The sequence below is a fragment of the Prunus avium genome, chromosome 4 (assembly GCF_965620075.1).
Source record: "Prunus avium chromosome 4, drPruAviu1.hap1.1, whole genome shotgun sequence".
NCBI lineage: Eukaryota > Viridiplantae > Streptophyta > Magnoliopsida > Rosales > Rosaceae > Prunus > Prunus avium.
In genome coordinates, this window is record NC_142287.1 from 28,606,004 (window position 1) to 28,621,729 (window position 15,726).

Sequence of the window (15,726 nt, forward strand, 5' to 3'; positions counted from 1 at the left end):
ATATTATCTTTTTACTAAACACCTTAAACTGCTTAACTTTAAAGTGAAGCAGGTTTTTGGCCAAAAAAAGCAATCCCAAACGGGACCTGAATTGTCATTAGACTTTAACCATCAACATGCACTGAGAATGTACGAGGTCAACTACAGATCGGCCAACAAAACTATTAGAAAAATCCCATCAAGGTTTCCTTTCTTCTTTTCTTTCCTGTTAATTTATGACAGTAGAGAGACACTAAGCACGAAGTCCTATTCCTGTTACTGTATATGAACCTTAAAACGAAGATATATATATATATATATATATATATATATATATATATATATATATATATGTTAGTTTTTCCGAAGCAAAAGGGGGTTGGAATTATCAATATTTCGAAGGAAAGTCAATGTGCTTCTGCAAAATGTGAAAGGGTAGAGAAGAGAGTGCTCATAAAATATACAAGAGCCTGATAAAATAAATATTAAATTAAGGACAAAACTTAATTTTCATGTTTGTTCGGGTCCCAATCAAGGACTGAAAGGCCCTGGAACTGCACTATTGGGAGTAAACCATGATGAAAGTGACCAAATATCACAATTTTTATGGTTCACTTCACATCTAATTTCATTCCTGGTACAAAGGTGTGTCTTCACGCAAATCAAAACTTTGCCACAAAACCCTTTTCACTGATCCTTCAAAGCTGAATTCTTGTAGGACAAAATTGCCAGAAACTAAAAGGGTACAAACAATATTGGTATAGCTAGTTTCGGAAGCTGAGGAAAGCAAACCAGGATCACCATCATTGTGTGTAACTTTCAATGCTTTACTTTGGTTCATGGTGAGAATTCCCAAAGGGTGTAAAATGGGTTTGTTTTGATTTTCAATCCATGCATCATTATGACTTGCAGAGCACTTAATAACGGTGTGTAGCTATAGTTCAAATTCTGGTCATATATGGAACCCCATATTAAATTTTCACTTTTCAAAGAGTTATCTTTACAGCTATCAAAGTAAGTATAATAACAACAATTGGGCCACACCAAACATGTTAATACCTTCATCTTCCTACTATATCGGAACGGGAAAAGTCATTTCTTGATAAAACTTCTGATTCCTTTACGCTCATGTCTGCATCAACCTCGTTTCTACTTGTGAAAAATGCTGGCCTTGTTGGTATAGGTAATGACATGCTTTCATTTGTCAACATAGATATGACTTCTGACATGGTAGGCCGATCTGCTGCATCTTCTTCTACGCATAGCAGACCGACATGGATGCATCTTATCAGTTGATCCTCAATACATGATTCATGTAGCGTTGGATCCATTAATCTTAGCCCTGCACCTTCATTCCATAACCCCCATGCCTGAAATAAGCTTATATTCATTTAGGATATCAGACTCTCTCCAGTCTCACCTCAAAGAATAAAAATCTTAATCATAGAGAGATTAGCTTGACATACATATCCTACTATATTCAAGACGCGATCGGCATTGTAGAAGCTATTATTTTTCCTACCACTTATGATTTCAAGCGTCAATACCCCAAAGCTATAGACATCGGACTTTGTCGAAAAAATTCCTGCCATTGCGTACTCTGGAGACATGTAACCACTGAAATTTAAAAGAAAAGGTACAATTTAGTACATAAACGCTAGCTTGGCAATCAAAAGTGATAGGCATGATACATAAGAATGCACTGCTTATGCATATAACTTACTATGTCCCAACGATCCTATTAGTATTTGCTTCCGGCTCGTTATGCGTGAAAATCCTTGCCATACCAAAGTCAGAAATTTTGGGGTTCATATCTTCATCAAGTAGTATGTTACTAGCTTTAAGATCTCTATGAATCACCCTCAATCTTGAATATTTGTGCAAGTAAAGCAGTCCTTGAGCAATTCCTTCGATTATATTAAAACGCGTCTTCCAGTCTAGTAATATGCCTCTGGTTGAATCTGCCCAATGCATTAAACAGTTAGAAAAGATTGAAAAACTATGCAATCTTCAAAATCAGATAATATAAACCTGCAAGAAATGAAACAAATACTGAGATTAAATGACAGGTCTGATTCCCAACCAAATAAAAAACAGTCTAGACTGTTGTTTGGCATATACTCGTATATTAACATCCTCTCTTCACCATGAATGCAAAATCCCAAAATCCGAACAAGATTTGTATGTTGAAGTTCAGATATAAGTATCAACTCATTCTTAAACTCCCATGTTCCTTGTAGCGAACATCTTGAAAGCCTCTTCACAGCTATTTCTTGTCCCGTCGACATTTCCCCCTGAATCAATGATCCATAATAGGCCATATAATCAATTTTCCTTAACAACAAATAACAATATTACTTTCGTATTCTTTAGAACCTTACTTTATAAACTGGTCCAAAGCCCCCTTCTCCAAGCTTGTTTTCATCACAGAAGTTTCCTGTGGCTGCCTTGACAGATGCATAGCTAAATATTCTTAAATCATGCCCCATATCTCCATCATTCTGAAACGCATTGACATCATTAGATGTGTAAGATTCCGTCACGTCAAGCACTTCCTTGTCATCAATCTTTCTCCTGTTCTCCCCTGTTTTGATTAATGCATTACATTAAGATTTTCATTTCTCAAATCTGTGAAATTCTGTCAAAAGCTTCCTTATGCTTGCAGAATATACCTGGAAGTAAAAAAATTCTTCTTCTTAATAAACAGCACATGATGCAAAGCACCATTGTCAATAGAGCAGCAGCAGTAGCAGTACCAATCCAGATTATCCTCTTATGTTCTGCATACACACTAACAAGTAGCTTTTTAGAACCCTGCAGGCTTCAGAACCATATAAAGTGAACAAAATACTCAAGCCTATTGATGTGTCAAACATTTAAGTATACTCACAGTGAATTTTAGTATTTTTCTATGTATACTCAAAGTTCCATTTTGTTTCTTTTTCAAGTGAAATTGGAAATTTGTGGACAGACTCTTAGCGCAAAAGATTATCAGGAGGACTTACCGTGGTTGCGCGATTCCTTTTTTGTTAGAAAATAAATATTGCTTGAACTATAACCTGTTCTGTCCTTGATGAACTCCCAGTTGCCAGTCCAAAATCGACATCCGGTCTGATTATCAAACAGATAGTTGAATCCAAGGCAGTCACAATTTTTCCAGCAAGCAGCCTTACAATCACTGATGCTGAAGCTTGTATTTGAAGTATCACTCGTTGCTGTCGGACCAGAGCCGGTTGGATTGAAGTAACCCTTTTCTTCCTCAAATCTATCACCAGAATGCCTACAATCAATTGGATGGTCCCATATCTGGCACCCTCCATCAGTGTTGGAGCCATAACAATAATCTGCTTGTGCAATATCAATTGTCTCATCAAAGTCATATAGTCTCCCCATTACGGTTAGCACCCATTCTGATATACCACTTTGATCTACAGGACTGTAAGTGAAGTAATCTTCATCTTCATTTGACACAATACTAAAATTATACCTCAGCTTGGATTCATCAGGCAAAATAAATTTAAATCTCCCATTCCTAAAGGCCCCACTGCTCCAATAAACTACCCCGCGTCGTCTAATCTTCAATTCGTGTGTCTCCGGGTCCCAATCAAGAGTGAAAGCCCCTGGCACTGCACTGTTAGGAGTAAACCATGATGAAAGTGACCAAACATGACCACTTTTATGGTTCACACCTAATTTCATACCTGGCAGAAGGGCGTCTACAGGGAAATCAAAGCTTTGCCACAAAACCCTTTTGGGTGATCCATCAAAGCTCAATTCTTGTAGGGCAAAATTGCCGGAATCTAAAAGGGTAGCCACAATATTATTGGCATTGCTAGTTTCTGAAGCAGAGTAAAGTACAACAGGCTCACCATCCTTGTGTGTAATTTTCAATGTATTATTTTGGTCCAAGGTAAGAATTCCCAAAGGGTGCAAAATAGGTTTGTTTTTATTGGCAATCCATGCATAATTATGACTTGCAGCCCACTTAACAACAAGGTAGCTATAGTTCAAATTGTGGTCATAAATATGGAACCCCATGGTGAATTTCCCCATTGCAGAAACTAAGGAGCTTGAGGAATTTAGAGTGTCACCTGGTTTGAGTGTGTTCCTTGCAGCATTGAAATTCCACAGTAAGCTTGAAAAAAAGAGGAAGGAAGCTACACTGAGACTGGCAGAGCTAGTTCTAGCCATGAATGGTCAGCACAAGGTTTCTAGCCAGATGATGAAGTTATGGCTGAAATTTTTCTGTTGAGGCTCTATATTTTAAAAGAAAATATCTGTGAGATGTTTTTTCTTAATATATATTTTTTTTCAGAAAATACTGCCTCGCTGTTAGACTTTAATTAAGCATCAACATCTCCTGTGAATGTATGAGGTCAACTGCGGCTGCCCAACAAGACAAGTAGAAATGGAATATTTCTGTACTTTACTCGAAGCTTTATCTTGTTGTCGTGTTGTTCGTATCTTTTTATTATTATTCTACGCAATTATTGACGTAAATACCGTTATACAAAAATCATTATATATTTTCTTTTCAAATGTTTAGAAACGAACTACTTATGCATGAAAGATCAGATAGGTTGATACAAGGATAAGTTATAATGGTCATTTTTCCCTAAGTTAATTCCCTTCTTCTTTTTACAAGTGATGGGGAAATCAAATATTAAACCTTATATGCTCTAGTAAACTATGTAAACCAATTGACTTACACAGTCTTTCAAAAGAAAAGGTTTTCTAAATATTTTTTTGAGAATTAGCGATAGATACATTACAGGGGGCACTTATCCTGGGATTCGAACGGGTGACCAAGGGGGTAAGGGGGAGGGACCTCACCACTGAAGTAAACCCCTCGGTCAAGGTTTTCTAAATTTTGAAGAATAAGTTATTTGACATAATTATTTGCATTTTGGTGGAGTGAAATCCATACCATTTTTATTAACCCTTATCTACTTCAATTATGTATTTTAGTTTTTTCAAAGCATAAGGGGTTGAATTGATAATATTTAAAACGAAAAATTACCTCAAAGCAGTTTAGTTCGGTTCGGTCTAATTATATTTTTTAATTAATTTAATTCGATTTAGTTCGGTTCGGTTCAAATCAATTCGGTCCCACGAATATTGTTGTCGCCACATAGAATTTCTGTATTGTCCGTACAAAATTACATAATTCCGTTTGAAAATGGCGGCATAAAACCCAAACTGAAGCCAGGTTTCCGTACAAAAACGATAAACGAACTTTCAAATAATGACAGACCCCATTAAGAAGTAGAAGTACACAAACTCACTCATTATGCACGCATTCTGCAAAAGGGGTCAACTACAGGAGGCTATGAGACTAATTCTCTCAAACCCAACTCAGTTAGACTCTTATTATTCTTGCTACATGAATATCTTGCAACTCTGCATCGATGAACGAGCAGAAAGACCCGGTCTTTTGGTTCATAACCACGCAATAACAAGTGGGTTTGATTCAAATTTGAATTTAAATACCAAGCTGGTGATATTTTACTCGAAATTTGGCCGCATTGTTAGTGCCCGTAACGTGTTTGATCGAATGCCCGAGAAAAATGTTGTGTCTTGGACCGCTATGATTTCTGGGTATGCTCAAAGTGGATGTTATGAAAATGCTTTGGTGATGTTTTTGAATATGCGTCAGGCGGGTTTTAGAGCTAATCAGTTTGGGTATGGTAGCGCGTTGAGGGCATGTACGGGTTTGCGGTGTTTGGAAGTAGGGATGCAAATACAGGGGTGTATTCTGAAAGGTAGGTTTGCTGAGAACTTGTTTGTGCAGAGTGCGTTGGTTGATTTTCATTCAAAGTGTGGAAAGATAGAGGATGCGCGTTATTTGTTTGAGGAAATGTCGGAAAGGGACTTGGTCTCTTGGAATGCAATGATTGGCGGCTATGCTGTTCAGGGCTTTGCTGATGCCTCATTGCAATTGTTTCATTCAATGACGAGGGAAGGTGAATGTTTATACTTGTGGTTAAAATTGAAGCTTTTATATTCTTATTATTTGTGCTCTTTGTTGTGTTTGTTCCATATTTTTTGAGTAATGCTTAGTTGCCACATTCCCACATTTACCTTGTCTAGGTGAATGACATTGCCCGTTTGTTTGCTGTGTGACCACTGAATGATACATTCAATTTAGGAAAAAATTATACTACCCATATCATTTACGGGCCTTTTTGTGTGTGCCTTTTTTTTGGTGTACTTAACTCTCAAGAAAATAGTCAACAATGGGTTTCTTTATGTCATTATAGAGAAGTTAAGTTTTCTTAATAGATAGTCAAACTTTAGCATCATATAATGCTTATTTTCAGAGTGAGGGAATCAAGGCTACAGCTGGAGACACAACAGTTCTAAATTATCTTTTTTCATGCTTTAAGATTTTTATACCATATGTATCAGTTCCTTTGCTTTCCCTTAGTTATTTATGTTTAATTGTATATATGATATTTTGACTCAGGCATGTTCCCTGATTGCTTCACCTTGGGGAGTGTTTTGAGAGCCTTAGCTGGAGGTAGTGGTTTCATGAAGGTAAGTCAAATACATGGGTTCATCATGCAAGTGGGGTTTGGATCACACAAAACTTTGAGTGGATCGCTGATCAATGCATATGCTAAATGTGGAAGTGTAGAGAGTGCTCATAAAATATACAAGAACATGATGAAAAAGGACATTATAGCTTGCACTGCACTGATAACTGGATATGCACAAGAAGGTAACTACAGCAGAGATGTGCTAGATCTCTTTAAAGAAATGACTCTTATGCACCTGGCCTTGGATGGTGTCATATTATGCTCCATGCTTAACATATGTGCGAATAGTGCTTCATTGATCTTGGGAAGACAAATCCATGCCCTGACTTTTAAACACCAACCTTGTTATGATGTGGCCATGGGAAATGCTCTAGTTGATATGTATGCCAAATGCGGAGAAATTGAAGATGCTAACCATGCTTTTGATGAGATGGAAGAAAAAGATGTTATTTCATGGACATCACTGATTTCTGGATATGGAAGGCATGGCTTAGGACATAAGGCGATTGCTTTATATAAAAAGATGGAATATGAGGGGTTGGAACCTAATGGTGTCACATTTTTGTCTCTTCTCTTTGCTTGTAGCCATGCTGGATTGACAGGTGAAGGATGGGAATGCTTCAATACTATGCTCAACAAATACAACATCTTGCCCCGAGCTGAGCATTTTTCTTGCATTGTAGATCTTTACGCGCGTGCAGGTTTGTTAGAAGAAGCTTACAAGTTGATATGTGACATGAACATCAAGCCTAATGCCTCACTTTGGGGAGCCATTCTTGGGGCATGTAGCATATATGGTAATAGATCACTTGGAGAACTGGCAGCAATGCGTCTTTTTGAGATGGATCCAAAGAATTCAGTTAACTACGTTGTTCTAGGAAGCATATATGCTGCATCTGGAGCATGGGACAATGCTTTGGAAACCCGAAATTTGATAGAAAACAGAAGTTTGAAAAAAGAACCAGCACAGAGCCTTTTACAATCCACAACAACGAAAACCGTGCTTTTTCAGCCAACTTAAGACAGTAGAACTAGCTAAATTTGTTGTTCATCCTTGAAGAGGAGCAAAGATTTATTACCATGCTGATCATGTGGATGTTTTGTTTTGCTCCAAGAGTAGGTGAAAATGCCTTGTTTAACTCAGACCGCTTTCACATTTTGCTTCTGAACACTCAGGTATTCACCTTCCCAAGATTTGTTAACTTTTACAGTTGTATCTTTCCTATTAGTATATGTTCAAAACAAGTCAAAATACTGAAATTCTAAATCTGGAGGAGCTTCATATACATCTATGAAGAATTAGATTTGACATGTTAATATATATGTTCATGCTTGAAGTGTCACTTTTCTTTTGGAAAATAATTGACAGGCATGGAGGAGGAGTCATTAGGATCAAGTTTAACCCGCCAAACAATAATAAGCGAAATCAAGGTTCTGGTAGAGAAGTTCAGAGTACTGGAGATAGCCAGATAGGAGCTCTTCCTAGGTTATGTACTTTGATAAGTCCATGCTCCTAAGAGGAACTATGCCTTTTCAGAATGCTCTGCTTGTTACAATCTCATTATAATCTGTGGTCATCAGTATGATCCATATCCTCCTGGTAAACATTCTCACGCTCTTTTAACTTCTCCACATCCATATGTTTATGCTGTGTTCTGAATATTGAATCTGCAGGACTAAAGAACTTATGAATCGGAGTTCTTGTTGCAGGGAAGAGTCACCTGGATTAAGAGACAAGTGATGAGTTTGCTACTGTAAAATCATTCCAGCCGCTTAAAGAATGTCTCAGCTTTCTAAACTTAAGAAAAGATTAGAAGTTGAAAACACTTCTCTCATGGCTGTTAACATAGCAAACGTGGAGGAGAGCAACATCCAAGGCTGGACGACATCTTATAAAGTCAACATACAAATTGACTTATTTTATAAGATTTGTATCGACTCAAACATGAGGCTTAATAAAGAAGTTGAGGTTTTTTTATTTTTGGGGGTCAAAATAATAAAGAAGTTGAGTTAGTATCAATTCGTGCAATACAAATCCAGAAGAGCACAACCTGAACATGAGTCCATGACAAGACACGACTCGTTTGTATCAGCTAGCTACTGGTTTAGTGGTGTTTCTATTCCACGTTGTTAAAGAAAATACTATCGAAATAATGAAACAATATCAATAGCATATATATAGGGGTTGTAAATCCTTGTATATGCGCACGTGCTTTGCAAACGGCAAATCTATATAGCTTTTCCACTGCACTTTCCCGCTGCAACGGTCAACGAACAAAACTGACTTCCATTCCATATCATTCAGCTGCAAACCTAATATAAAAAGAGCAATCTTTAAGACGCATTTTCACAGCAGAGGCATCAAGGTTTCAAGTCCTCTTATACCAAAATTCATAACACATTCTCTTCCCAATCTGAAAACCTTTTGTGTTCTTCCTGCTTTGAAACAAAGTGCATTTTGACATGAAATCCACATTTGGGTCCTTACTTAAGCTCCGCATTTTATTGCCCACCTCGCCAAATTTCTTATTTTTGCCCAAGATTCTGCTCCCAACAGCTTGGTTTATTTTCACACCCGCCACCTATTCGACGGTTTGCCAAACCGAGGAAGACAGTGTAGGAGAAGACATTGGAGACCAACCCAAGACCTCTGTACAAATTATGAAGCAATTCGGTTGTACTGATACTGAAATAACGAATATTTTCACTCGGGGGCCTTTTCTACTGAAAGCTGACGCTAACCAGCTTCAGTCCAAACTCGAACGTTTAACGTGGTTGGGCATCAGTGCTCCTGAGCTTGCGAAGATTATCAATGATCGGCCCCGGTTTCTCACTTGTCGAGTTAACCATTGCTTTGATGAACGGGTTGAGTTCTTGATGACATTGTTTGGATCAAAGGAAGTGCTTGCCAAAGCCATATTAAGGAACCCGTCTTTCTTGACCCATGACCTTCACAAGAAAATCAAACCGGTCATTGCGCTATATGAAGGAATTGGTCTTAGTATGCCGGACTTGATCCAGATGCTTCTATCACGGCCTACATTGATACCAAGAACTTCCTTTAATGAAGAAAAGATGGAATATATACGAAAAACCGGAGTTTCAAATCATTCCAGAATGTTCAAGTATGTTGTTACGATAATTGGCGTTTCGCGCCTTGAAACTATCCGTCAGAAAGTTGCAAACTTGGAGAAGTTTGGTTTCTCAGAAGACGAGGTTTTTCTCTTTTTTGGGAAGTCTCCGTTTGTCTTGACACTATCAGTCGATAAGATTCAGAGGAACATGACTTTCATTTTAGGAGAAATGAAGCTTCCTGCTACTACAGTTCTTGAGCACCCAAGTTTGCTATTCAAGAATCTGGAGGATGTGTTGAAGCCACGAGTACTTCTTGCCAGGAAGGTGCAGGAAATGGGTCTTGATTTACAGATTAATGGCCGTATGATGGTGAGGGCAATGCGGATGACGGAGAGGAGGTTTTTGAAAGTATTTGTTAGTTGTCACCCAAAGGATGCTGCCGATGAATTGATGGAGTACTACAAAAATGCGAAGGGTGTTAAGCGATTGGCAGAAGCCTCAAAGAGGAACTTCCAAAAAGGATTTCCTTTCTGAATGTTGTTGGCTATCAGGTTTTCGTTTTAAGTCTGGAGTTTGTCTTATTGTACAGGATTTCCTCTATACATTTTGTTACATGAACATGGAGCAATTTCAATATATTTGCATTGTCATTTTGTTTAAACCTTGTTATCATTTTGGATTCAGTTTATTATTTATTTGGGGTTCAGGTTATCCTTTATTTTGGTTCACTTCTATTTCTCTGTTGTGGCTGATTTTGTTGTGCTGGTTAATTGCACAATCTCTAGTTACGTGACAAGATAAATAGACACATAATTATATACAACCGGTTGCTCCTAGATTTCTCCATCTCACCCACCTCGGTAAAAGGTGGCTTCATCTTGTCACACATAGGTGACCATTAAATGAATGCGTCTCCAGTCCTCTCAAAAACTGTAGGAATTGCCACAATTATCCAATATTGACAAGGAGTACTTGATTCTCAATACATTTCTTTTCTTTTTAATAAACTCGAAGGATAATAAGGGACATTCCTACTCTGGATTTAGGTGTGGAGACAAATGCCCCTAACATTGAAACTACAAACCCCCATCTATCAACATCTTTCAACATTTTTGGGTCCGAGAGAAGAAAACGTAAATGAGAAACATACAACAACCGTGTGTTTATCTCTCTTATCACATGATTGCATTGACACACCAAATTGCATATTACACATGTGATAGCAAAGCTTTCATGAGGAAGGGAGGGGATGAGAGAGGATGTGAATGTATGAGGGGAGAGAGAACAGTATCACCGGACCAGCTAGATATTAATAAAATAAAATAAAATTTGTTCCTAAAAAAATAGACAATAAGGATAAAATAGGAATTAAAAGACTTGGTGTGACTAGCAAAATTTTGGGTGTAAACAGAATGGCCGAAAGCGCAACTCAATCCAAATCACTGCATCGTCTCTAGCCGCCCGTCTTAGTGCCTTGTGCCTAAAACCTCGATGCGTATGTCCGTTGCTGCTAAACCCTTCAAAGGCTATCCATGGGCTGCCCAGGTATCCCTTCTCTCTCCTCTCTCTCTCTCTCTCTCTCTCTCTCTCTCTCTCTCTATATATATATATATATATATATGAAAATTCACCTCGAGTATCTATCTGCTTATAAATATTTTCTTTTTGTGGATTAGATGGAAAGCTTAAAACTTTGCCCAGGACTCTGACGGGATGATGAATATCAGGAACTAAATTTGTGGTAAAGATTTAAGAAAACCATTTTTGCTGCTTCTTTGTGACTGTGTATCAGTCCAATATTTATAGGAGCGCTTAATATAAAAAGATTTGAGCTTCAAATTTTTAAATACATTTTACCGCTTGCTTCTATGCTGATTCTTTAGATGCATTCCAATTTTCCAAAGAATGTGCAGTCAATAACTTGAGTCTGTTGACATGCAATCTAGAGTTGGTTCTTTAGTTAAGCTCCGAAATTTATTGACAGCCTCTCGAAATTTTTTATCTTTTCCCAAAACTCTGTTCCCAGCAACTTCTTTACTTTTCCCGCCCGCCACCTATTCGACCATTTGCCAAGCCCAGGAAGAAGGTGTAGGAGAATATGTTAGAGACCAACCCAAGAGCTCTGAAGAAATTCTTAAGAACTGGGGTTGTAGTGATACTGACATATCCAAGATGTTCACACGGCGGCCTGCTTTGCGGAATGCTGACCTTGATCAGCTTCAGTTCAAACTAAACATTCTAAGTGGCTTGGGCATTAGTGCATCTGAGCTTGTGAAGATCATCAATTGTCGGCCCCGGTTTCTCAGTTATCGAATTAATCATTGCTTTGATGAGCGGCTTGAGTACTTTATGAGATTGTTTGAGTCGAGGGAAGTTCTTGTCAAAGCCATTGTAAAGAACCCATCTCTCTTGACCTATGACTTTCACGATAAAGTCAAGCCTGCCATCGCACTATACCAAGGAATGGGTCTTAGCACGAGTGACTTGACCCAAATTCTTCTATCACGGCCCACGTTGATCCCAAGAACTTCATTTAACGATGAAAAGATGGAATATATACGAAAAACCAGGCTTTCGAATCATTCAACCATGTATAAGTATGTTGTCGCAATCATTGGCATTTCACGCCTTGAAACTATCCATCAGAAAGTTACAAATTTGGAGAAGTTTGGTTTCTCAGAAGATGAGATTTTTGGTCTTTTGGCAAGGTCTCCCCTTGTGCTTACACTGTCAATTGATAAGGTTCAGAGGAACATGACTTTCATTATAGGAAAAATGAAACTTCCCGCCCCAGTGATTCTTGAGAATCCCTTTTTTCTGTACACAAATCTGGAGGCTGTTTTAAAGCCACGAGTATTTCTTGCAGAGAAAATGCAGGAAATGGGTCTTGACTTGCAGATTAAAGGCCCTATGATGCTGACGGCACTGAGGATGACAGAGAAGAGGTTTCTGAAGGCATTTGTTAATTGTCACCCAAAGGATGTTGCTGATGAATTGATGGAATTTTATGTAAATGCAAAGGGTGTGAAGCGATTGGCAGAAGACTACTCCAAGAAGAACTTCCATCAAGGATTTCCTTTCTAAATATCTTTTGCTATCAGGTTTTTATCTTTTGGACCTGCATGATGTCTCAGTTTACCTGTCGATATCATTATGTTACATTAGGGAGCATTCTGCTTATAGCAGCATTGTCATTCTCTGTAATCCTTTATATTGTTTGGGGTTCAATTAATTTTTTATGATTCATGGTCTCTCTCTGACTCTATGTTCTCAATAAGCTAATTACATTAGTGTTCAAGTTACATGTCCTTTGATTTGTTAGAAATTCCTTTTTTTATAGACTATCTATCTTTTGGATTGTTTAGGGCCGTAATTGTTGACCCGACATAGTTGGATGCAGAACTTTTCTTGAGCGACCCAATGAAACCCTTGTATGTGCAGTAGAGAGAACATAGTAGAAAAAAAATGTTCATAGTAAAAGAATCATTGAGTCTTGGATGATGTAGTTTGAGCATCAGTCACGTTTTCATAAATATCAATTGGTACCACCGTATCATCAAACTCATGTCGCATTCTAAAATTCAGTAGGCACATAAATCATCTGGAATGCTTATCTTAATGCATCCTTGTAGAAGTGATTTCTGGCATTTGAGGGACCTTTATTGGTGTAGTTTTATGAAATGAGTCTCATATTCCCACATTGCGACGAGCAGTTTTTCTTTAAAGCAAAGTGCTTTTTCTATTTTAGTTTGTTTAGATATTTGTATGAAATCGCAGGAAAGTCAGATTCATAGTTCGTTGGACATCATACTTCTAGTCTTGAGGGTCTTGATTAAGATGAATCATAGGACTATAAGCAAGGTTTCCTCTCTTCTTTCTCAACTCAACAAGTTTGGTACTTGTTTCTGGTTTCGTGTGTTGAAAAGAAGATCCTAGGGTTGATTCAGTGCTTGCTGATTGATACTGGAACTCATAAACTTAGTTCTTGCTGATTTATACTGTAATGTAATGAGTAAATTTTTGTTCCTGCTGAACTATAACGTATTGATTTTTTTGTTGTTTTTGTTTTCGTGGTCAAATAACTTAATTAGTATTGAGGATTTAATTCTACGGTGACGATGTGTATGGGCCCAAGCAGTGGTGCCACAGCTAATTACCGTACCACTTGCTTGAAGTTCTCTTCTACATATTCCTTAAACTACAGTTAAGAAATTATCAGAGAATTCCCACTTGGTTTGGTCGCATATAAGTTTTATGTTTTCCTGACAGAAAATAGTTTTTTTTATTTTTATTGTGGCGGTGGAGAGCCTTTTGTTTTGTTGGGATTGTGTAGAAGTGATAATATTTTTAAAATTAGAAATTCCCACTATTTTTTGAAAGCTGCTATTGGAGTGTCAATAACATTTTTCTTTTTAGTCAGAGAAATTTCAATTAGGCTAACAGGTCTAGTCCAGTCCCAGTGGAACTTGCTGACCAGTGATTTTAGGTTCGTACTCTCATGATACTTTGATAGTGCGTGTGAGAAAATCCCCCTCCTCAAGTATCACTTGTATAAAAGTTTTTTTTTTTTTTTTTTTTAAAAAAAAAGAAGAAAAAAAGAAGAGGAATTTCAATTAGGTTGATCGGGGATGAATTAATTCCACTAGGTTGGTCAAATAAGTTTCAAGCATTTTCATTGGATGGATATCCATGTTGGGTTCCACTGGTTGGAGGAATGTAAGCAAGTGGACTTAATATTCCATCCTGTACAAATTCTTTAGTTTCAAAGCTCACGTCTAAAGCTGTCCAAGAAAAAGTTGACTTCTAAAACAATTAGAATCACAGGAAAACAAAAAAAAGTCAGAGGAGAAAAAAATTATTTAACATTTCCAAATCAATCAAGGCAGCACTTGTAGATTCATGCTTTGTAGCTAGGTCAATGTGCAAGCTATAAGCCCTTGTACAAAGGACATTGTTGCATGCATAAATTAAAACACACATGAATAAGAAAATGCCACTAACAATAATGGCATCCTATAAAACCCATAAGCCAACCTAGCTATAGCTTCAAGGGCCCTGAGATTTCTTGATCATGGAGGAACTACACCAGGCAGCTTTAGCATATTACAACAACGGGTCACAAAATCTTCAGCTGCTGGCATCCAACTTCTTCCGATCCATGGACAGAAATGGCGATGGTCGAGTAAGCAAGTCTGAGTTCATTACATTTCTTCGGCAGAACGGCTACGGCTGGATTAACCCTAGCTTCTTCAACAATCTGGATCGAAACCGTGATGGCGGTCTGGATTTCAAAGAAGTGCTTACATTTTACTACATCATTAAGACCAGGAACTTGTGGTGCGATGGTTGTGGGGTGTGCCTAAAAGGGTTGTATTTTACGTGTGTTGAGTGCTTCGACAGAGCCGCCAACACGTATGATCTATGCTCCTGTTGCTACTCCAGCAGGCGGTTCCGCCACAACCACACCTGCTTCTTGGATAACCATATTCTGCTGAGATCAAAGAGAACGCAACTTAGACAAGCTGGTCTTCCAAACCTGAATTTGGTAACTAAAAATTATTTCTGGATTTATATGCATGCATTTACCTAAAGTTTCTCTCTTTTTGATCAATTGTAGTCAAAGATTTTCTTTTGGTTACTTTATACAATTTTGTTAATGGAAAACAATCCTTGATGCAGGTAATCACTCCAGCACAACAAATTTTCAACCCTCCAGCTACACCTGCTAGGGTATATATCTTTTCAGTCTTTCTTCTCTTTTGGTTGATCTATTTTATGAATTTATAGAAAAAAGTGTTGCATGATAACAAACTTATGTTTACATGATCAGTTGAATTGGTTGTTGGTTGATTATGTTTTGCAGAACAGATTGCGGCAAACATTTCAAGCATTAGAATTCGCAATTAACGTTGGAAATTTGATAACTTCGTGTACCATTATGTGAATGGATGTTGGAAATATAATAAGGGGACAAGCTAGCCAGCGATGACGACAAGAACCTTCACAAGCTTAGCTTGTGACCCGATCAAAACTTCATCATTTTTAGTTTCTCAATTGTTTCTTTTTTCTTTCTTTCTGAAATTTGATTTAAAGATTGTTGTATTTTTCCACTTTATTTGTTTTATTAAACGAG

General features: G+C 37.7%; 5 protein-coding genes across 9 annotated transcripts; 4 read left to right on the forward strand and 1 right to left on the reverse strand.

Annotated features, from left to right (window-relative positions):
- Window positions 1-916: 916 nt before the first annotated feature.
- LOC110759250 (G-type lectin S-receptor-like serine/threonine-protein kinase SD1-13) lies at window positions 917-4,248 on the reverse strand. 4 transcript variants are annotated; one of them, XM_021961297.2, is made up of 8 exons: window positions 3,681-4,244; window positions 2,985-3,599; window positions 2,652-2,759; window positions 2,361-2,563; window positions 2,063-2,273; window positions 1,703-1,940; window positions 1,446-1,596; window positions 917-1,349 (listed from the first exon to the last, which is right to left on the reverse strand). In XM_021961297.2, exons 1-8 carry the CDS (start codon window positions 4,168-4,170, stop codon window positions 1,041-1,043), a joined length of 2,325 nt encoding a protein of 774 aa, XP_021816989.2. In that variant the 5' UTR covers window positions 4,171-4,244; the 3' UTR covers window positions 917-1,040. The 4 variants fall into 4 exon arrangements, with proteins under 4 accessions (XP_021816989.2, XP_021816988.2, XP_088108917.1 ...); XM_021961296.2 differs by having other exon boundaries at window positions 2,985-4,247; XM_088252791.1 differs by lacking the exon at window positions 3,681-4,244 and having other exon boundaries at window positions 2,652-2,770; window positions 2,985-3,112.
- Window positions 4,249-5,111: 863 nt separating this feature from the next.
- On the forward strand, window positions 5,112-8,498 carry LOC110759236 (PPR superfamily protein). Of its 2 annotated transcripts, none has more exons than XM_088252793.1 (4): window positions 5,112-5,942; window positions 6,446-7,694; window positions 7,888-8,118; window positions 8,193-8,498. In XM_088252793.1, the coding sequence occupies exons 1-2, from the start codon at window positions 5,270-5,272 to the stop codon at window positions 7,537-7,539; spliced, it is 1,767 nt and encodes a 588-aa protein (XP_088108919.1). In that variant the 5' UTR covers window positions 5,112-5,269; the 3' UTR covers window positions 7,540-7,694; window positions 7,888-8,118; window positions 8,193-8,498. The 2 variants fall into 2 exon arrangements, with proteins under 2 accessions (XP_088108919.1, XP_021816973.2); XM_021961281.2 differs by having other exon boundaries at window positions 8,229-8,498.
- Window positions 8,499-8,658: 160 nt separating this feature from the next.
- LOC110759247 (transcription termination factor MTERF8, chloroplastic-like) lies at window positions 8,659-10,311 on the forward strand. The gene has a single exon (XM_021961293.2). The coding sequence runs from the start codon at window positions 8,982-8,984 to the stop codon at window positions 10,125-10,127; it is 1,146 nt and encodes a 381-aa protein (XP_021816985.2). The 5' UTR covers window positions 8,659-8,981; the 3' UTR covers window positions 10,128-10,311.
- Window positions 10,312-10,871: 560 nt separating this feature from the next.
- LOC110759234 (transcription termination factor MTERF15, mitochondrial-like) lies at window positions 10,872-12,844 on the forward strand. The gene is made up of 2 exons (XM_021961279.2): window positions 10,872-11,138; window positions 11,270-12,844. Exon 2 carries the CDS (start codon window positions 11,529-11,531, stop codon window positions 12,675-12,677), a length of 1,149 nt encoding a protein of 382 aa, XP_021816971.1. The 5' UTR covers window positions 10,872-11,138; window positions 11,270-11,528; the 3' UTR covers window positions 12,678-12,844.
- Window positions 12,845-14,157: 1,313 nt separating this feature from the next.
- On the forward strand, window positions 14,158-15,537 carry LOC148295171 (uncharacterized). The gene is made up of 3 exons (XM_088252410.1): window positions 14,158-15,138; window positions 15,273-15,323; window positions 15,457-15,537. Exons 1-3 carry the CDS (start codon window positions 14,665-14,667, stop codon window positions 15,535-15,537), a joined length of 606 nt encoding a protein of 201 aa, XP_088108536.1. The 5' UTR covers window positions 14,158-14,664.
- Window positions 15,538-15,726: the final 189 nt, after the last annotated feature.